This window comes from Vulpes vulpes, chromosome 8 (assembly GCF_048418805.1).
Source record: "Vulpes vulpes isolate BD-2025 chromosome 8, VulVul3, whole genome shotgun sequence".
In the NCBI taxonomy this organism is placed as follows: domain Eukaryota; kingdom Metazoa; phylum Chordata; class Mammalia; order Carnivora; family Canidae; genus Vulpes; species Vulpes vulpes.
The window spans coordinates 85,612,344-85,634,995 of record NC_132787.1 but is presented as its reverse complement, the minus strand read 5'-3'; the positions used below and the strand labels follow the sequence as shown (position 1 = coordinate 85,634,995).

The 22,652-nt window shown below is 46.3% G+C and overlaps 1 protein-coding gene across 17 annotated transcripts in view; it reads left to right on the top strand.

Moving 5' to 3' along the window:
- The first annotated feature begins 18,451 nt into the window (after positions 1-18,451).
- The window catches only part of LTBP1 (latent transforming growth factor beta binding protein 1), a 389,007-nt gene continuing 384,806 nt past the window's right edge, over positions 18,452-22,652 (top strand). For 8 of the 17 annotated variants that reach the window (XM_072767325.1, XM_072767334.1, XM_072767324.1 and 5 more), the window contains exons 1-2: positions 19,051-19,645; positions 20,748-20,818. In XM_072767325.1, the coding sequence (XP_072623426.1) occupies positions 19,137-19,645; positions 20,748-20,818 (580 nt within the window). In that variant the 5' untranslated portion in view covers positions 19,051-19,136. Of the gene's footprint in view, positions 18,577-18,851; positions 19,646-20,054; positions 20,414-20,747; positions 20,819-22,652 lie in introns of those variants that run through there. The other 9 variants (XM_072767337.1, XM_072767335.1, XM_072767336.1 and 6 more) reach the window with 5 other exon arrangements.

Below are 22,652 nucleotides of genomic sequence, written 5' to 3'. Positions count from 1 at the left end.
CCTACTCACTTATTTAAATGAGATGAAAGGGACGCCTGGGTGGCTCAGGGGTTGTGTCTGCCTTCAGCTCAGGGCATGATCTTGGAGTTCCGGGATCAAATCCCGCCTTGGGCTTCCTGCATGGAGCCCACTTCTCCCTGTATGTCTCTGCCTCCCTCTCTCTGTGTCTTTCGTGAATAAATAAATAAAATCTTTAAAATAAAAATAAATAAATGAGATGTAAATCTTTATTGTATTAACCATCAAGTGGGAAGACAACACCCAGATGGTAGGGCTGGCTGACGCTGAGCAGGAATGACGTGCAGTGCAAGTGACACTTCCCCGGAGGCATTTGCCTGAATGTGACAATATATATGAGGATTTTCCTCTTTTTGGCTAGAGAAGACAGAGTAGTTTCTGAGTGTCCTTGAATGCAGGAGGCCAAGAGGTGACAGGAGGACCATGGAAGGTCAGTATGGCATTTGTGTCCTGTGCCCTTATTCCTCATCTGGGGTATGAGTACCTACTCCTGTTTCTGAGCCCTGCCCCCACCCGAGTGCATGGGGTTTGGAGTGGAACAGCCTTGGGGCCCAGGTGATAAAGCCTCATCTGAAGATGGAGCAGAATAACTGTTCCCATCCTGCCCAGAATCTGTGACAGCCCAAGGGCTCAGGGCAAACGTCAGCATCCAAGTGCAGCTCTCAAGTGGCTTGTGGGCTGTGGGTGTGTGACCAGAGGAAGGATGAGTAGAGGGATGTTGCACACTTATTCATGAGCTAATCTGTGGCATCTTCTAGGGCATCCAGAAGCCACGGAGTAAAGAGGGGAGGGTTAGGTAATAAAGGCATTGGGTGAGGCGATTAGGCAGCTGTTGAGGCCTTACAATCCTGATGGAGCCTTAATAGGACCTCACAAGTTGGTGAGGCCTGGGGACATTTGAGATACCTGTACCTGATAGGGCTTCAGTATTGATTAAAAGTGAGAAAGGCCATGTGAAAGCACTTTGCAAATTTTGAAGTGCTATAGAACTGGAATTATGGATAAGACTTTCTGTAATCTGTGGTGCCTCCTGTTAGGGTATCACCAGAGGCCCTGCCAAGGTCAGATGTAGGTCAGATACAGATGCAGGTAACCAGGATATAGAAATACCTCCTGAGGCAACCCATAGGAGTTTTACTGAACACCTGTCATGTTCTATGTGCTTAGGATTAAAAGATGATGTTCTTTAGGAGCTCACAATCCAACCGGGTCTTTCTTTCCAGCCCCTACATCCTAAGGCCTGCTCCAGAGTGGATGTGAGTATCTTAAAAAACTCACCCAGCCTCCTTTGAGCCTCCATCTTTGCCAGGGTCCAGACTGCAGGGAGATCCCCCAGATCCAAATGCCCAAGGTGGGAGGAGTGTGTTTGCCCACTTCAGGTATCCGCTACAACCTCCATCCCAATCAGCAGAAGGCAGGTGACCTCACAGCTGAGTTTACAGCCAAGAAGACTATATGCTTTCAGTAGACAGTTTGTCTCTTCTGCCTCCAAAGTATCAATTGTACAGCAACAATTTACTGAGTAGTTCTTGGAACTAACCACAAGAGTGAAGGCCTCAGCAGCCCTCAGGTGGGTAAACAGATTAATGCACTAAAGAAAGGCATCACAGGATTGTAAGTGAGTAGGTGTCATGAGTCAAAGAAACTATCAAGTTCTTCATGATGAGGAGGCACCTCTAGGATTCCTCAGATAACATGCTCTGTGTTCACCATGATGACTACGATCAAAGGCCTGCGGGCGATCTAAGGGGAAGGCATTCAGCTCCACTCTACAGACCCAGTGAACGTTGGCGGTATGCATGCATGGGGGTTCTGCAGAGGAACCACCGAGAACTCATAGTCTGGGCGGGCAAAATGGGTGAAGGGGGGGGGGTCAAAAGATATAAACTTCCAGTATAAAATAAATAAGTCCTGGGGATGTAATGTCCAGCATGGTGACTATAGTTAATAATACTGTATGGTACATTTGAAAGTTGCTAAGAGAAGAGACCTTAAGAGTTCTCATCATAAGAAAAAAAGTTTGTAACTGTGTGGTGATAGATGTTAACTAGACTTACTGTGATGATCATTTCACAATATACACAAATACAGAATCATTTTGTTGTACACCTGAAACTAGTATAATGTCATATGTCAGTAACATCTTAATTAAAAAAAAAAAAAACACTGTCTACTGCAGGGCTTGGCAAACTATGGCCTGTGGGTTGAATCTGGTTTGCTATTTTTGTAAACAATGTTTTATTTGAATCAGATACACCCATTCACTTATATATTGTCTACATCTGCCTTAGCACCCGCTATAACAGCAAAGTCGAGTAGTTGCCACAGAGGACTTCTGGTCCACATAACCTAAAATATTAACTGTATGACTCTCTAACTCTACAGAAAATGTCAACCCCCGTTCTTGTGGGAGAGACATATGCCCAGTTAACTCCAGTTCTTGGCTTTGGGTGATGATGGGGGTGAGGAGCAGAGATGGCTGGTGGGCTGGCTGCTGCCCAAGGGCATTGCCATAATTGGTGGACCTGCCCGCAGCCTTACAGTTCCAGAAACTGAACTTTGTAAGTTCACCTGGTCATGACAATAGTTCATGAGGGATTGACAGGCACCAAAAGCAAAGACCAGTGTACAGCCTAAATGCAAGTGTACTGGGAGGGATAGCCCTTTCAGGGACTGGACTGGTTTCTAGGGGGCCACCCTTTGTGCATACTGTGAAACTTACCCAACTGTGGGTGATTTTCTTGAGCTTTCCTGAGGAGCATGACTAGATTGTAGGACCCCTCCCCCCCAGGATAGCAGCTGGGAGTCAAGGTGAGACCAGAAGAATAAACTAGCCCTGTCCCTGGCCAGACTGGATCATTCCAGTGTCTGGAATCTAAAGCCCCTTCCCCTGGCATCTCCACCCCCCCTCATTACCATCATCTTCCCTGAAGAAGGTTGGGGAAATGCCAGAATGTGGTGCTTTGGAGCCCACCCTAATCTGACAACCCCTGCTTCTGTTAACAGCCTTTTGGCAGCTTCATTAGCATCACTGACTAAAATCTACAGCTGTGGCTAGTCAAAGGCATAGCTTCTGTAAGGCAAGCAGGCTCTTTTGTGCTTTTCCGTTCTATATTGTCTTTCTGGGCCCCTTGGAGGAGGGAACCCTCACATCTCTGTGCTCAGGTTCTGGAGGGCACCTCACTGTCTCCCTCTGTCCAGCCCCTCGCAGCTGACAACCCTCAACTGTGCTCTAATGGAGGCATAATCAAGATGCTATCTGGCTGCAGAGGAAAGCGCCCTTAATCCCGACTCAAGGTTTGGGAAAAGGCTTCTCGGTGGAGGTGACACTCCATCTGGGCAGAGTGGTGGTGAGTGCTGATGGGCCACGGGGAGGCAGAAGGAGAGAGAAGAATGTCAAGGATGGCAGAGTGGTGGCCCTGGGGTCAAGTGACAGGAGATGGAGCAGGGGATAGATCAAATCAGAGTGGGAGGGGGCCCTGTGTGCTTGGGTTTCATTCTGAAGCGGGGGTGCAGAACATGAGGACCTTTTGGGCAAGTTGGGACTTGCTGAGTTCTGCAATTTTTAGAAAATAAATCCAGCAGCCATGGGGAGTGCAGATTCAAAGTCAGGAAACTCTTCGGACTTTGGTGAGAAACTTGTTGAGAAGAGGGTGGTGGGAATGGGATAGAAGGGAGGATGCCACTCCAGAGAGACCGCAGTGCTCATCAGGGAGGGTGCAAGAGGGTAAAAGGCTCCTCCAGTTTCCATCCAGAACATTGAGGGCATGGTGATGTTAACCGAGTCACAGCTCTTAGGAGGAAGGATGGAGAGGAAATGATAAGTTGGGGAGGAGAGTAAGGAATGCCTGTAGGTCCACGTGAAAGAAGTAGAAGTACAGGTGAGGACAAAGGGGTGAGGTAGAGCTGTCATGTTGGACTCATTTTCCTGCCAGTGTCAGTGAAAGCAAAGAGAAAATGGATTAGCCAGGGGAAAAGTACAGAAGAAAAGAAAAGTCTCAAAAGAATTGAGCCCAGAATTGGGGACTAGCTCTATTTAAGGGTGAGCAGATGATGAGGTCCCCACAAAAGAGATGAAGGATGTGCATCCATTCATTTCACTCATTCATTCATTTGGCCAGCAAATATTTATTGGGCCCCTGTCACGGGCAGATCCTGGGCACTGAGGTGGTGAGGGGGAGCGGGAAACAAATCTGCCTTCCCCAGCTCATGGGAAGGGTTCAGAAAAGTGTAGCATCCTGTGGAGGACCAGAGAGGAGGGGAGTCCGGAAGCGCAGGGACTGCAGTGTGGGCAGCTAAGAAGCGGGGAGGGGGGGGTCGGGGGGAGCAGAGGGAGGAGCTGGGGGAGGAGGGCAAGAGGCAGAAAGGAGAATCCTGCATTCTTTCTCCCACCTCACCTCTGCAGCGCAGTGAATGCTGGCCTAATCAGGTTTACCTCTGCAGCCATGGCAACCTCTGGGTGTGGTTTTGTTGCACATTCTTGAAACTTGAAGTGAGGAAGTGACTTTATATCAGGTTACGTACAAATTAGAAATGCAGCAATTTCCCTGTCTCTTAAAACGTTCTCCTAAAGGCTTGCCATGATTTCTCTTTGCAGAACTCATTTTTCCTGTACTCTTCCATTCACAGGGATTCTGAGCCCTTACCTACACATTACTAACAAAGTATTAAAGATGTAAGTAGGATACAATTACTCTGTTTTCTGATGATAATGGTGCTCATTGTAAAAAACTTGAGAAACAGAGTATAAAGTAGAAAATACAAATTATTCATTCCCCATCACTTTTAAAATTGTTTTTTCTTCTCAATCCTGTGTCTAGATGCATTTTACAAATTTAAATACATATGTTTGTGATCGGTGTGTTTTTTGTTGTGTGTATTTTGTTCAATAATTATAATATGGCATATTTCCCGATGCCACTAAAATAGCTATAAAAACATTTTATTCCACATATGCTTCACACTTTAACCATTCCTAGGTTGCTCATTTAGGTTTTCCTAATCTTTCTCAATTTGATGCAGCAACTCTCTACCTTCATACATATATTTTTGTCCCAGACTTTCAAAGCCCTTCACACTTCAAAATGATTTATGATTTTTCCTAGAATCCTTGTATTTAATGAATCCTTATATTTAAATTAATAATCTCTCACAAATTTCAGAGTTATTAGTCACAATGAAAAGTGACTCTTTTGTCTCAAAATGCAAATTACTTTGAAATTTTGTCTAATTATTTTATAAACTTCATTTTAAGTCGGGAAATCTGGCTCGAACTGGAGTAGTGATAACTTGCATGTATGTATGTATGTATGTATGTATGTATGTATGTATTTGTGCCATCCAGGCACCCCAAATTACATTTATCTTAAAAATTATTATTTTTTTAGTTGCACTATAGCTGACAGATTGTATTTATTTCTGACTCACTACTAAACCCCAGTTTTCCACCAGTGCTTGCTTGAATTCCACAGGGATAGCACTAATGGGACTATTTTTTTCATATTTTTAGATTTGTCAGAGAATATTAACTCTGAACCTTGATTTTTTTCTCCTTTTTCTCTTCACATTTAATTTCTTTTCTTTGTTTTATTTTAATATCACTTTCTATGAAGATTCAAAGGTTACTCTGGAAAGCAAATAGAAAGTCATTTTTGTCTACTGGAAAAATTTGTTTGCCTTAAAGAGCTTTCTCAATTATTTTATTTTCAAGCATTTGTTGTACTTCTATTTTAAGTGTTTCTTGTAAGAAGAATATAGCTAGGTTTTTAAAAAATGATTTTAGGGATGTCTGGGTGGTTCAGCGGTTGAGCATCCACATATGCTTCACACTTTAACCATTCCTAGGTTTAACCATTCTTGGAGCCTTTCGCTCAGGGTGTGATCTTGGAATCTCTGGATGAGTCCCAAATCAGGCTTCCTGCATGGAGCCTGCTTCTCCCTCTGCTTGTGTATCTGCTTCTCTCTCTCTGTGTCTCTCATGAATAAATGAATAAAGATCTAAAAAAATGATTTTAAACTGGGAGGTATAATTAAGTATTCGTTTTTGTGTTCATTGATGTATTTGGGTTTATTCTTACTATCTTTCTCATGCTTTCTATTTGTCTTAGGAAGTTCTAATTCCATGTTTTTCCTACTCTAGTGGTTGGAAATCTATAAAGTCTATTGTATTTTTTTTAATGGGTAGAGTTGTTATATTTACTCTCTTCCTAAAACTTAGTGCTTTAACTCTTTCCAATTTATAAGCTATCACTGTCCAGAATTTTATTTCTATTAAAAATATTTTGCAAAATGTATATAGAGTGTAGTGCACACATAGCCACTCATGAATACTATGTTTTTACTATTTTAAGAAACAGAATATTATCTCTATTTTAGAGGCCCATGTACCACCCTCTTCCCCAATTTTTTTAACTTCACAAATCAGGTGTTACCATTAACATTGTTTATTCCTATTTATCCATATGATCACCATTTTCTTTGCTCACATGGTCACCATCCTTCTTACACCTCACATCTCCCTTCTGTGGTCCTTTTCCCTCTTCCTAAACTATATCCCTATTAGTACTTCCTTTGCTAAGGGTCTGTTGATAATAAATTATCTTTGCTTTTGTTCATCTAAACCCACCTCTGGTCCTCTTTCTTTAAACATATATTTTGCAGGGTATACGATTATAGATTGACAATCATTTCTTTCAGAACCTCAAGGACATTAGCTTACAGTATTTTGGCGTCTGTTATTGTTCTTGAGAAATCAGACATCAAGCAGGTAAGCTGTCTTGTTGTTTGGGCTCTTTTTAAACTATTCTTTTTTTTTTTTTTTCTTTTTAAACTATTCAATTTGCCTTTAACATTCAGCAATTTCGGGATCCCTAGGTGGCGCAGCGGTTTGGCGCCTGCCTTTGGCCCGGGGCGCGATCCTGGAGACCCGGGACTGAATCCCACATCGGGCTCCCGGTGCATGGAGCCTGCTTCTCCCTCTGCCTGTGTCTCTGCCTCTCTCTCCATGACTATCATAAATAAATTAAAAAAAAAATTGAAACTTAAAAAAAAAAAAAAAACATTCAGCAATTTCACCAGGATGCTCTGGCTATAAATATTTTTTTCAGTATTTTATATGTCCTAAATTTAGGGACCCATGAAAATTCTTGAATATTGTCTTTCATGTTTTTCCTACTCATTCAGACCTTGACATCTATTAGCCTCTCTTTCGTAATTTCCTCGTCTTTGTCTCTGTTCTATATCCTAAGTGATTTTGTCATATCCAGCTTTCACCTCATTAATTATGTTTTCTAATCTGTTAGTTAACTCATATATTGAATCTTAAATTTTCAACTACATCTTCTACTTGGAGAAGCTGCCTCGATATTTATGATACTATTTTATTTTTTGCTTATGTACTAAACTTAAAAAAATGAGAACATATGTATTTTATAAACTATGACTTGCCAGCCAAATCGAGCACACTCCCTATTTTTGTCAGTAAAGGTTAATTGGAACACAGCTAAGCCCATTAATTTACATACTACCTATGTCTGCTTTTACTCTAGAATAGAAAGTAGAGGTTTTGAAAAAAATTTTTTATTTTCTTTTTGCTTTGGTTTTTGTTTTTAAATTGAGTCTTTTTGATAGAAACTATATAACTTGCAAAACCTAAAATATATACTACCTAGCCCTGTGTTTTTTTTTAAAGATTTATTTATTCATTTATGATAGACACACAGAAAGAGAGAGAGAGAGAGAGAGGCAGAGACACAGGAGGAGGGAGTAGCAGGCGCCATGCAGGGAGCCCGACGTGGGACTTGATCCTGGGACTCCAGGATCGCGCCCCTGCCCAAAGGCAGGTGCCAAACTGCTGAGCCACCCAGGGATCCCCCACTACCTAGCCCTTTGGAGAAAAAGTTTGTCAAGCCCTGCTACACATGATAATTCTAACATCTGAAGACCTCGTGTCTCTGATTCTGCTGCTTGATGTTCCTGCTAACTCTCTCATGGTGTCTTGCTCTGTGATTTTTCTTTTTTTGGGATCTCATTTTGTTGGGGCATAATCTGTGAGAATTTTGTGATACTTAATTTGAAAGAATATTCCTTCTACTTTGTGTCTACTTTGCCAAGTACCTGGGAACTACTAATCCAGGACTACTTTAAATTTGTTTCTTTGGCTTAAAATACTTTTGCAATAGGCAAGTAGAGTGAATTTGAACCACAGGTTGAGGCCTGGTTTGTGGTTAGGCTTTGGGTGTGGAGGGGGGGAAGGTAAAGGACTTTTTCTTTTTCAAACCAAAATCAAAGCTGAGACATAAAGCTTTTCTTTGCTGTCCCCCTTTTGCAGGGCATATAGACCACTCTTTCACTGGAAATGTAGGCTTTTGGGGACTTATTCTAAAGTCTTTATGCTGACATTACCTGCTTGCTAAGTCTTGCAAGTCTCTGTCCCCTACATTCACCCTGGGAAGTCAAAGGCCCTCAGAGGTCTTGAGGCCCTAAGGCCCAATTGAGTGAGCATTTACCAGCTCATTGTGGATTCTGGCTTCTACTTCACTTCTCACCTCTGAGGATATGCCTTAATTTCTTGCCAAGTCAGCTTTTCATTTTATCCAGTATTTTACAGGTATTTTTTTAGGGGAGAATTTTTAGGATACGGAGTCTATCATGTTGCTGGAAATAAGTGTCATTAAAAATTTAAATTAAAAAATGCACACTTAGAATACTGGAAATGTGAAAATATAACAGCCCTATAGGTTCTAAGCCTACCTAGTATTTACCTACATCTAAATTATGTGCGATGTCTCTGGACTCAGACAGCCTGGGTCGGAACCAGGCCTTGCATAGGGTGGGGAGAGAAGGGGAGGGTCCAAACTTTTTCTGTAAAGGGATTTGTAGGCCATACTTAACTACTCAGTTCTGCCACAGTATCAGGAAAGCAGTCATAATCACATACAATGTAGTAAATGGGCATGGCTGTGTTCCAGTAAAACTTTATTGATAAAAATGGGCAGTGAGTTGGGGGTTAATGAACATGTTTCATCATCTCTAAAAATAAATACAATAATACTACCTATGCTGTACATGGGTTGTGAGCATTAAATTAGTGAAATCATATAAATGCTAGTGTTAGCTTTGGTGATGCTGCTGGCAAGATGATGATTTCAAATCAGTTCCCTGATGTTTCAAGATTTTAAGGTCATCTTCACTTCAAAATACTCAATTCAGATTTAAGTCTTGCTTACACTGTATTTCCATTACAGGTTGATAGGGGATTCTGTTCACTATTGTTCTCCAGGGACCCAGACTGATGAAACAGCCACCATCTTGAAATTGCTGGTCACTACACAGGCAAGAAGCTCTGGAGGGTCTTACAGCAATAATTAAATGTTTGGCCCGCAAGTGACTGTGTCATTTCTATGCACTTCATGGTCAGAATTGGTCATACCTTCCCCTCCCACCTGTGTCCCTGCAGTTGCTGGGAATGCTGTCAGTAGACAGGTATCACCTGTTGGACCCTCCAGAAGTACCTGAGTTTCATGGCTGCCTTACCCAAGGCTACCCCCTTCCTAGGGCAGCCCACATGTAGTGATTGTTCCAGGTAAGGTTACCAAGGCCTAGCTACTTTAACCTAATGTAAGACTCTGATGGCCACTTGAGCTCCAGAGATCCCTGTGAATTTGACTCTGCCTGTTGGGCAATTTGACTTCTCTCTGCACAATACTGCTTCCTTCCCCTCCTTTCCACAAGGGTTCTCCCACTGACACTCCTTAATGAATATTCTGTACACTGAACTGCATCTCAGGGTTCTCAGAGAATCTGACCTATGACACACACAACATGCTCAAGAGAGGAGGGCTGGAAATATCTCTGAGGTGAACCCCACTCACTAAAGTGAGTAAAGGCAGCATATATAGCTGGGAGGGTCTAGAATTTAATCATGGATAATAGCTAATATTTATTAGCAATGACCTGCTGTATGATGTACTAAAAAGTGTTACTTGGATTAGCTCATTTAAGCCTCACAACACACTATTGGACCAGAGAATTAGATGAGGACATGCAAGCTATGGCCCACAGCTTGCATGCTCATTCTGCCCATGCTCATTCCTTTGTGTAATGTTTATGCTACTTTTATACCATAATGGCAAAGTTGAGTTATTACAGTGGAGACTGTATGGCTTGCAATGTTGAAAATATTTACTACCTGAGGCTTTTAAGAAAAAGATTTCTGAGTCCTGAGTAGAAATTATTTCCATTTTATAGATAAGAAAATAGAAGCTTTATTTATTTTTTTATCACAGAATGCCATTTTTTCGTTACAGGGGCAACTGGCTATAGAATGACCTCCTTCTGTGATGGCAGGTGCGGAACCCTCCTATGCCCATTTATGGGCCTTTGTAAGTGCTCAGTGAATGAATACAAAGGATTCTCTTCTCTTTACTTCCTTCCACCATCCCCCTTTGTAACATTGAGGTCGCCTCTTCCATCTCTGGGTTTAATCTTCTCTTTGACCGATTCTGTCTTCTGCAGGCAGGTGGGCCTGAAATAGTGACCTGTGACCTCTCTCTACCAGGTGAATCATATGAGGGACTCATCAGCTTTTGGTATCCGTGACTCTAAAACCCCTGGAGAAAGCTCTATTGTTCCAGAACGCCTTCCTTCTACTGGAAGGAGTTAGGGCAGTAAATGTGTACTGGCTGAGCTGACTACCGAGACACACTTCACCATCACTAAGGACTTATTCTGTGTGCTGAACCATAAAGTGATAAACTAAAGTGGCAGCCTTGATAGCCTTAGAATCTAAGGCTGAGATTATCTATTTCCAACTGCCTCCAGCTGAGAAGTGGTTCCCAGGACAGCGCTGAGTTACTCAAAAACATTCCCTCATAAAAGTGATTGTTCAAAGGGGATTCAAGAGTTTAGTTGCTTAATGCCCAGCCAGCTGCTTCCGAGATTCACCCGGAATTTGGGCCTCTGCCCCCAATTTCACTCTCATACATAGAGGCAGACCTAAGAACTGAGCTCAGGTTGTTTCGCACTGAGGTTTGTCCTGTTAACCATGCATTCTTTTCTTTACCGACATGCAAATACCCAGGATTGTGTATGTACATTCTGCAGATGCTGCTCCATGTGCTCATACAGATTTTCTGCCAGCAGTTCCCCAGCGTTGAGCTGCAGAAGGACTATAGGTAGAGATTCCACTTAACCAGCCCTTTATTTCATGCCTTCTAACGAATTTCCCCAACTTTCAGAGAGAATCTTGAACCTAGTCAGGAATATTAGGTCCCTAAGTAAACATTTTTATTTTTTATTTTTTTTAAAGATTTTTATTTATTCATGAGAGACAGAGACACAGGCAGAGGGAGAAGCAGGCTCCATGCAGGGAGCCCGATGTGGGACTCGATCCTGGGTCTCCAGGATCATGCCCTGGGCTGGAGGCAGCACTAAACCACTGAGCCACCCAGGCTGCCCCCCTAAGTAAACATGAATAAATAAATAAAATATATATATTTTTAATGAGAGACACAGAGAGAGGCAGAGACATAGGCAGAGGGAGAAGCAGGCTGCCTGTGGAGAGCGTGATGTGGGACTCATCCCAGCAGTCCGGGATCATGATCTGAGCTGAAGACAGAAGCTCAACCGCTGAGCCAGCCACCCAGGTGTCCCTGAGCAAACATTTCTGAAGCCCTTTTTCCATTTTTGTTGTTTGAAAAAATGTTGGCCATCAACTTTGGCTAGTGAATGAATGAATGAATGAAAAGGGTCAATGACTGACTGAATCCATTTCCAGATCCTTGATGACTTAAGGATCTTGGACAAGGTTTTCATGATGCAAAAGAGATAGTTTTGTTATTGTGGACCACCCTCTGTAATTAGGTGTCTGAAGAGACTGTCATTTACTCAACAAACACTTCTGCAAGCATTTTTTATCACTTGCACACCGGGCTGGGCACTGAGAACATGATATACAAGGTCTCTGCCCTCCATATAGGCCTCCAGGGATGAGGTGGAGGAATGGAAGCTGGGTGGGCATTGACCAGTAACTTGTAGGGAAGAACATGCGGCTGGGGTTGGTTGGGCAAGAGTGGGGGGCGGGGAGCTATGTGAAGACTGAAGATGCTCTTTCTAGTAAGTGAAATGGAAGTGTAACATCCAGGTGGTGGGTTGGAAAGGGTTAAGAGGAAAGTTCTGGGGCAGCTGGCAGATGTAACTTGATCCCTCTCAGCAGTAGCCTGGGTTTTAAAACCTGGAAACCTGGAGGAATCACAGACACTGAGCTGGTTTTACTGGTCTCCCCTCACTGTTTAGAAAACCTGGCCTTTCCTTCTAGAGCTGGTGTTTCTTCAGTGGTGTGAGTTACTTCTGCAAATTGCTCAGTGCATCCATGTTATGTGGATTTTTACTAGTTGCATTCTCAGGGTATGTCCTAGTCTCCAATAATAGGGCAAGTTGAGAGGGCAACAAAAAAGAGATCTTATAAAAGCACTGACTATTTTAATGATATATCTCTGGCAATGTAACATTTTTCATATACAAATACAACAAAATTCTTTCAATAGAACTTTCCAAACCATTAATTCAGAGGTTGGAAACTTTCTCTTTCTATAGAGGGCCACTGCTCAATTTGGATAGAGCAACTTAATTTAGGTTGGGGGGAAATTTTGGGCAAACCCCATTGCTCAGCAGAACTCTGCCTATAAACATCTAAAGATAAGTTACTACATCAGAACCAAACCTCAACGGTTATTAGCCACTACTTGCCTTAATTCTGGCTTATCTTCCTAGGACCAAGAATCAAAAAAGCTTTCCCCCTGCCTGAAATGTTCTACATGTGTTACAAAGCATGTATTATGTGCTTACTGCCCAGAATGGACAATAGATGCTCCAAGAGTTAGGAATGGGAATCAGCCGAGGCTTGTGGTGGTCCCAGGAGCTTCATGAAATAAAGGATCTTGAGTTCGATTTTCAAAGAGAAGGACTTAGTTAAGGAGATGAGGATGTTTCAGGAGCAGAGGCTAGGGGAAGACATGTGAGGTCCTGTTTCTGCAGACCAGTAGCTGGTCAGTCTTTCTTTTTTTTTCTTTTTTAAAGAGAAAGAAGAAATAAAGGTAGATAAATGTAGTTAGAACACAAGGTTCATTTAGGGGAGTAGCCCAAGATGAGGTTGAAAAAGCAAGGAGGCAACCTATGAAGGACCTTGGATCTCAGGAAACAGAAAGACTGGCTAGGATTTGATTGGTATGTAGAGGTGGTATAGTAACTTCTCTCACTTTCTTCTTTTTTCTCAGTTGCTTTATTCACTATATGGGAAGCAGAGAGAATATTATGGAAAAAAATTAGGATCAATTGTTAAATCCAGGCAGTGTCATGTGTCATGTGTCACTGGGTGAAAATTCTAAATAGGCAAGAGAAGAAATAATTAATAATGTCCTGAAATTGAGATTGAGAAGCAATTCCAGCAACTTAGCAACCTGGGAAGCACTGAAGCTTACGTCAAGCAGGAAGGATCCCTTTAAAATTGGATCACAATTTATAAATAGTTGTATCTGAGCAGAGAGAACATTACTCTGTTTGCCCACCTGGCACTCCGCCAACCTTGCAGGTGTCTGGGCATCTTTGGAATGTAAATCTAAGCAGGGAAACTAGGAATATTCCTTGACTGAAGGGAAGGTCAAAGGAGTGTTTAAAAGTGAGATACCAAAGGGCAATGCAAGTAATTGGAAACCTATTTGTGATCAAAAGGCAAATGTTTCATAGATTGCTTTGTAGAAGTGCCCCTCAGCTCAACGTATACCTACACCCAAGTGTCTTCCAAGATTCAAACTCATCGAGACAAAGAATAGAATTCAGTTGGGCTCCCTTGAATGTTGACCTGCTGGTGGCCCAGTGAGGTTTGGAAAGTGTGAATGACAAGTGTACAGTTGTATTGATACCTCCCCAATTGTTATGTAGCCTCATGTTTTATGTTCAAAAGCTCTGAATGAATGGGTATGAAGAACTACAGTGAAAGCTACATGAATAGACAGGTTTCAGTTAGATGTAGTGAGGCATTTCATTGTCTTCAGAAGCTGCCATTGTGTGATGATACTTGTCCTTACATTTTTAAAATATTTGATTTATTTTTTAATGAGAGAGAGAGAGAGAGAGAGAGAGAGACGGAGAGAGAGAGGCAGAGGGAGAAGCAGGCTCACTGGATCCTGGGTCTCCAGGATCACACCTTGGGCTGAAGGCGGTGCTAAACCTCTGAGTCCACCCCATCCCCGGGCTGCCCGACTCGTCCTTAATTTGATAAAGACGAGTGAGAAGGGGACTAGAGTAATTAGGGAAATTTAAGGCACACAAAAATGTACTTTTAGTGAGTTTACTTTTATTGCTTGGCTCCTCTAAATTTGGAGGAAGGCACCAGCCCATGCCCCTGACCTGGTTTCCTCTTAGGGGTCTCGTTTCTCACTCTGACCGTCCTTTATCAGTACTCGCCACCCATGTAATTATTTATCTCGGGCCTGACCCCATTAGACTCATGCTCCATGTGGACAGGGTCTGTCTTGCCATGGCCAGGCACAAAGGCACTTGCTGGCCCAGGGGCATCTCTGGGCTGCAATCCAACTAGGCATTATTTTAATGTCTCCATCCGAACTGGAAGTCTGCTTTGGTTTTGCTGTAAGGGGCCACACAGGCTAGCTCAGGGCCCCAGGGCTGTTCAATCAGTGTTTATTGAGTGACAACTCAAGATGCTTAACTTTCAAACCTGAAGCATTAAAGGGAAGGGAAGCACTGGGATAAACCTTGATTTTACTTGTTGCTCAATTCCAGGGGTGTCTCATCTTTCTCTGCAAATCAGGCCCGCCTCCATGTTGCTCACACAGCTGGCAGACACACTGACATCTTCATCAGATGGACCTCTGCTGTAACTCTTCACTTGTAAAGTTGCATGTGACTTTTCCTGGAAGCAGAGTTAAATGTGGAGGAGGTCACACATTTCTAATCTTCCTCACTCCTGCTTTTGGATGAAATGGTTGAAGGAACAAGGGAGACAGCAAATGAAGGACCCACTTGTGGGCATCTGAGCTGAAGCTGCGGTCCTTGGCCACCTCCTGCGGTGGGAGGACTTGGGGCTTTGAGATCCTCCTATCTCACGTGAGGGGTAGGCAGCCAACCAGCCACAGCCTGCCAGCACCTTGTGGGGTTGCAGGTTTACTTGTAGTTCAAACCTGGACAAATCGATGTTTAGATCAGAACCGGCGAATGTTCAGCTGCCAGGGTCCCAGTGAGCAGCCTGAGAAAACTAGCCCACAGGTTCTGGGTATAATTCTTTGTGATCTTACATGTTCCTTGTAATTTTTTCCTTTCCCCCCCTCCTCTCACTGCTCTACGTATTCCCTTCCCCATTCATTGATTTCTCCTCCATCCTCTCCATTCATTCCTCATCCGTCCTTTCCTCTGGCCACTTCTGCTTGTCCCTCCCCCACTATGTCCCGTCTTCTCACTCCTTCTCTCCTGTTTCCTGAGCTCTCTCACTTCTCCATTCCTCAGTCTCTCTCCTGCTTGCTCTTTCCTCCTTTCTCTTCCTTTTATCTGTGACCCACTGACTTCCTTGTTGCTCTCTTTCCTCTTCTCTTTTTAAGAATTTCTTGATGCAATGAGAAGAGGGCTAAAAGGGGCTCCATGAAGTCTTGGCTGGAAGAAAACATGGGTGGAAGCTGTTCTGATCATAGGCACCCACTAAATTTGATTTGTAGTTGATCCTAAATGTAGGAAAAGATTTTCAATTACAAAACTCATAAAATGTAAGGATGAGGGGACCTGGCTACATTTTGCATTTGACTAATGGTTTCAAAGTGCTTTAAAGAGTTTGGCATTTGCCAGCCTTCCCTTCTTCCCCTAATCCTCAAACCCATGAGTTTTTATGGGAAACATAATCCTCTTTTCTGATTCATTTACACTTAGCTCATCAGAGTATTGTTTTGTAAAAATTGTCTAAAGTCCAAGAAGTTTTATGAGATCTTTAAAGACTTTTTTTTTTTGAACCAGGAAGTTGTGTACTGCCAATATAAATGGACCTTGAAACCTAGGGGGCATGGGTCCAGAAACCATGACATTAAGCTAGGTCTACAATTGGCAAAGGCTGGTCCTCATGCCTGACAGCAACTGGGCTTTCACTTTCAGAAGAAGAGTGAGTGGAGTGTTTAGATGAGTAATCATCTCATCTGACGGTACACAGGGTGCACCGCATATTTTTCAAGGATCATCTTGCTAGTTATGTAGACAGCGAGAGCCTGATGTGGAACACTATGACTTTACTGGTGTCTCCTGACTAGCGTGCTTACTTATGCACATATTATCATATTAATGGTTGCATATACACACATGTACACCATCACGGATGTGGGTCCTTTAGGGAGGAGACCCACAATCACCCAGGAGATTCTTTCTGTGGTTATGTTTCAGAGCTGATCTATGATATATCCAAATCTGTCATAAAGCAGTTTGTAATCAGGCTGAAGATCAGTTGAAATATCTGCCTGTTGGTTGCTTTGGGTCAAGAGAAAGGAAGACCGCGTTGTATCCTTTGGACGTTAGAGAACATCTTTCTGTAGAGCCACAGGGTATGGTCAAGGTCACTGCTTTCCCCAAATGTGAGGACTTCAGGTTGACCCCAAGGCCCTCTGGAAACAGGTGCAGAGAGGTGAAATGACTTGCTCAAGTTCCTGGTGGGAAAGCAAACTAGCAGGGAGAGAGCCCCGGGGCTCTGGCTCCCTGTCCAGGCTCTGCCCTCTACAGGCAGCTGCCTCTTAGTGACAGAAACTGGCTCAGCTGTCTGGGGCTCGTGAGTGGCCCACAAAAACAGTGTACCCAACACAGCCGACTAAAATCTGGTTCTCTGGGGATGCTGTCCTTCACTGTTTCCTGCCTGACACCTCTCCTTCTCTGGCCTGCCTCTTCAGAATGGAGTTAGTGCTTGGACACCTCTTCCCTCCTGTCCATTTCAACTCCTGCTATATAATCCCTACTTGTGAGGTAAAAATCTCTGTAGGCTGATTTGCACTCCAAGTAGGAAATATTTTCCCTCTATAATGTGAATTTTCCATGAGATGACAAAGAATTATGGGTGCTGCTGTGACACTGGCCTTGCACAAATCAGATTGTGCCTTGCGAGGGCTTTATTATCTAAGTGTTGCTTAATTCAGCTGTTACTTTCTTTTTTTTTTTTTAAGCTTTCATTGATTTACATCTTGTCTCCCTAACCAGATGGGAAGTTTCTCCAAGACAAAGGGGTTTGTCCTTGGGACACTGTATGTGCAGAGGGTCAGCCTCTGCGCTTGCCTGTGTAGGCACTGGGTGGATATTTCCTAGCTCCTATTGTGTTTTTTAAAGAACCCGATGCTGGGAGGCAGTTTCTTGACCCACCCTCCTTCCTCAATCGTCTCAGCTAGTTCTCTTTGGCTTGGCTCAGAGACTGACCTTGAATGACCTCACTGATCCTGTCCACAGGGACCCCGGATGTTCTTAGAGCCACAGATGGTTAGTGCTGGAAGGTACTTTTAATCCAACTATTCTGTTATGGAGGGGGAAGTGGAGGTTCAGGGATGAGAGGTGAACTGCCCGTGGTCTTTTGGCTAATTATCCACAGGGTTAGGACTGAATTGTGGTCTCTCTCTCCAGCCCAGTGCTATTTAAGCTATGGCAGTGGCTCTCAGTGTGTTCTCCCATGAAACTGGTGCTCAGGCAGATGTACTGAGTGAGGCCCTCTCCTGCCAAATCAAATACTGGAGGTCTTTCTCCAAGGTATAGAAAAAAAGAGATTAATGAATTGGCTTCAACTTTAAATTATTTTCCACTAACTCGTTTTAAACCATCATCACCTGCTACCAGTTGTCCACTAGCCAATGCCAGCAGACAACAGAAGAAAAATATTAGCCACAAATAAATATGACTGAGAACAACCAAAGCCTTGGAAACCAAGTATCATTTTTAGTTTTTTAAAAAACTGGACTGCTATGACTGGGTTTTCTATTGCTTTCATACAATAAAATTGCGCGCTCTGCTGCAGACGTTTTAAATTCAAATGCTAGAGTACAGGATTTCACAGTTTTCCCCAAAGAGCCCAATGAACTCCAGGGACTATCCCCAGGAGATCCTGCATCTTCCTTAATGTGATTTTGGGTCATTTCTCCCCAAATGAGTGAGTGATCCTTCCCTTTCAGATGGGGGGGGGGGGGGTCGGGGGGCCCAAGGAACTGAGCTTTTTTTGGCTTGTTTTTGTTTGTTCGTTTTTTTTGGAAAAACGGGGGGTTGTCACGGATGCTAAAGTCTGTATGCCTGTCCCCAAGGCCTTTTCTCCAAAAGCAAGGCTGCTCTGGGGGTCAGCTCTGGCCTGGGCTTCCCCGGTCCAGGCGGGCGCCCCCTGCTGCCCACCCTGCACTCCCGTCCGCGCCGAGCCAGGAGCGAGCCGGGTACCGGAGGCTGCAGACCGAGACGCGGGCCCGCGGGGCTTTCGGCCTCGGGGGAACCACCTAGACGCCCCGCGGGGGGCAGCTCGGCACCGGGGCAGTCCCTGCTAGGCCCGGTCTGGTATGTTGAGGCAACACCTGGCGTTGTATCCGAACCAGCACGGGTGAGAGGGAGCCCTTGCAAACAGCGTGGAGCGAACCCCTGCGGCTCCTGGAAGCAGAGGGCGGGCCGCGGCTCTCGCCGAGCCCTTTGTGCCTCCCGGGACGCGGGGCCGGGGACCTGCGCCTCGCCGCCCGCGGGACCGTCTGCGCGGATGTGGAGGGTGGCGGCGCGCCCCCGGCTCATCTCACGCTCTCCCCAATTAGGATTTACTGCCTGACGTCACGTCTGCCGGAGATTGGCTGTTCAGATCTGACACTCGGCTCCACGGCGAGAGCAACTTTTTAAAGACTTTGCAGCCGGGGCTGCCTGCGAGCGTCCCGCGCGCCCTCGCCCTCCTCGCCCGCCCTGCCCCGCGCCCGCGCCCCGCGCCCCCGACCTCACCTTGCACGCCCCGCCCCCTCCCCCCGCCGCTCCCGGCCGGGGTCTGGGGCCGCTCGGCCGCCCGCACCACTTCCTCGCCTGCGACCCGGTCCGCCGCGTCCCGCCTCCGCGCGCTCGGGCAGCCGCTCGGGCCCGCGATGGCGGGGCCCTGGCTCAGGTGGGGGCTGCTGCTCTGGGCAGGGCTGCTCGCGTCGTCGGCTCACGGCCGGGTGCGGAGGATCACGTACGTGGTGCGCCCGGGCCCCGGGCTGGCGGCGGGCGCCGTGCCCCTGGGCGGGCCCCCGCCCCCGCCGCCGCGCCCGCGCCCGCGCCCGCGGACCTTCAACGTCGCGCTCGACGCCAGGTACAGCCGCGCCTCCCCGGGGGCGCCCTCGGAGCGGACGCGCCGCACCCGCACCAGCCCGCCCGGCGGCGCCGCCCTGCAGGGGCTCCGGCCGCCCCCGCCGCCGCCCCCGCCGCACGAGCCGCCGCGCGAGCCGCCGCGGCCCGGGGCCCCCGGCGCGCAGCGCGCCCCCCGGCCCGGCGCTCCCCCGGCGGCCGCCCCGCGCGCCCAGCAGGGCCGGGAAGCCGCGCGCTCCGGAGCGCCCGAGGGCCGGGGCGGCGGGGGCTCGCGGCCGCAGGGTGCGCAGAAGCAGCAGCTGCAGGGGTAAGCGCAGCCCCGCGCAGCCCGCCGGGCTCGGGGCCCCTCGGAGCGGGGCGGCGGGCGGCGGGCGGCGGGCGGCCCCTCCCCCTCCCCCTCCCGTCCCCTCCCGTCCCCGCGCCGCGCCGCGCCGGCCGGGCCGCCGGGGGAGCCGGGTGCGGGCCCGGGGCCCGGGGGCCGGAGGACGAGCCCCGGCGCATTGTCTCTCCGCTGCGGGTAACACAAAAGGCATTTCTGCCCGGGGCGGAACCCCCTGAGCGCGACCCCAGCCGCTCCGGGCAGATGGGCGTCCGCATGAAGTCACTGCAGCTCACTCCCTCAGCATCCATTAAACTCTGCAACTCGGTCATGACTTTTTTTTTTTTTTCCTAGCTAGTGGGGGAGGAAAAAGAATAAAAGTCTTGGGAGGGCTGGCTGTAGCGATCAGCCCGTGGTCGGTGCCCTAGAACTTCTCAGCATCCCAGAACCTGTGGGCTGCAGCTTCCGTGCACCTGTGGGGGCTGCCTTCCCGGGGCGGGGGCCGGGGCGGGGGCCGGGGCCGGGGCCGGGCCGGGGGCGTCTCCGCTGTGGCCGGAGCTCCGGTTGGGAAGCCTCTGCCGCTGGGCGCTCAGAAACATCCTTCCCGCCCTCCTCCCCATCCATCCCAGGTTGCGGGCAGGGGGGTGAATAACTTGCTTTGTTGCCTATTTGGTTCTTTTCTTCATGGATGGTTCCAGGCACTGCGATCTCACTCGTTTGGACACTTCTGTCCCAAACTCAGATTCGGTTTAAACGGTGGGTGAGGACAAGTGCAGAGGACACTTGGCTCCACCTGGGGCACGTGGGGGGGGGGGTGGCGTTACGGAAATCACTTCCGTGGACCTGCTGCTTCCCTCCTGGGTAGCTCTAGGTTATGCAGGCGTTTTGGTTCTCCGGGCTTTCCCCCATACCTGGTCTTTATCCTTCTCCCCGGGCAGCTTCGGCTCGGGCATCCTCTGTATGGCTTGGCACTCTCTGGAAGCCAGAGGAATGTGGAAGCAGGAGCCTGGCTTGCAGGGACCCTCAGAAATTGGGCTTTCTGGGACAGAAGGTTGCCACTGCTGGACTCAGAGGTCTTGCTTTGTTTTAGGGTTAACGTCTGTGGAGGCCAGTGCTGCCATGGCTGGAGTAAGGCCCCCGGCTCCCAGAGGTGCACCAAACGTAAGTTTCCATGTTCACTGTGGCCCTGCACGGTGGGCAATAGTGGGACTGTCCACATGGGGGAGGCGGGCTTCACGGGAGTCCCATGAAGGGGCTAATGCTGTCCTGGGGAAATTAATGTCTGCAATGCAGTGTACCCCATTATCCACAGACTTCGTTACCAGCCGTGGAGGGTTGGGTCACAGTGATGATGGTATCAGGGCAGCAATTTATTGTACAGAACCGTGCCATGCATTCAGGGGTTTCCCTGCCCCCAACCCAGTATTAGCCACTGTCACACCTGGAGAAACTTCCCATTGGAGAACGTACCCTATGCCAAACCAGTACAGTGAACCCAAACACAGATATTGACAAATGCAAAACTTTTGAGTTGATGGCGGGAGGGGAATGGGTGGTAGGTGGCCCTGTTCTGAAATAAAATATCAGCAGTTTTTAAAGCTTTCTGAACACAGCCACAAGAATCCTCCATCCTTGGGGCCTGATTATTTCCCAGGAGGTGAGCACTTCATGTTCTTCAAAACTTACAAGTGGGGTTTCCTTCAGTGCTTCTCCAATTCGTACGCATTTTAGAAGAATGTGTTATTGGGACATAAAGGTTTGAGAACACCAGAAAACTTTTCCCCGATTATTGTAAAGTGAAGGATTTAGTTAAAACGTGTTTTGAGGCTCCTCTGGACAAGTTGACTTTGTCGCTAATTGGAAATTAAAAAAATCTTTCACTCAGACAAAGTTCAGCATTCTTAGGTCTTCTTTGCATGGAGCTTGAGCCATAAATATCGTGAATCAGAATCCAAAATTGAGGTGTTTATTGGTATTCAGCATACTAAGTCACATTTAGCAATTTGTCTTGTATGTAGTTTGGGTTTTTAAATACTGATTTAATATTTTAAATATATTTAAAATAAAGTTTGGATTTTAAAATAATGGCAAAAATTTCTAGTACAGTCATTCTGGTGAACTACTTGTTAAAAAAAAAATACCTTCACTCCTTGAAAGAAACAGGAGGGCTTTAGCATAGTGGCCTGGGTTTTGTAGAAAGGAGTGTCTGGATGGGTTATGATTTAACTGTGGTCAAGGAGTAATGGCAGTTACGAATTCACTGTCAGCCTCCTGATTATGGAACTCAAACCACTAGATCAGAAATGCTTAGGGTTGTAGGCATTTAGACTGTCATAATTTTTCACTTCTTCTTAGATTATACTTGACAATAGTGGACCAGCATTTTCTTGAATTTATGATGAAATCAGGTCAAATTACACACCCTTTCCCCTTCAGTATCTCCTGCTCAAAGCCTGCTATGCTGTAGTTTCCCTAGAACATGGAGCTAACCCACCCATAAAGGCACCATTGCAGTGGGATGCCGCTGTGTAAAGGCTGGAGATACACAGCAGGGTGTTAGAGACAGTGGGTGGGTTCTCTTCTTTGATGCCTGTTAGAATGCATCAAGACTTGGAGACATTTACTTGGCAAATGGTGCAGTTGAGTGCCTTCTCTGAAAAAGGCTGTCTGAAGATTTGAGGATCCAAAGATGTTTCAGAAGACCCAAAGATGCCTTAGAAAGGAGAGCAGCTGGATCTTGAGGCACCACTTCATGGGTTCCTGCTTCTCCAGGCGAGGAAGTCAAGGGCATAGTGGTGCCTAGGTTTGACCAGTTTGTCCTTTGGTGATCCAGAAAGAGAGAAGCTGCAGGGTCTCAGAGGAAGTTGCTACACTGATTTAGTCTCACAATACCTACAAGAAATACCTCTGGCCTTTGGTTCATGTTCTCTTTCCGATTCCTGGAAGTTAGCCCTTGGACAGCACAGGGTCTAAGCCATGCAACATCACTTGCTTT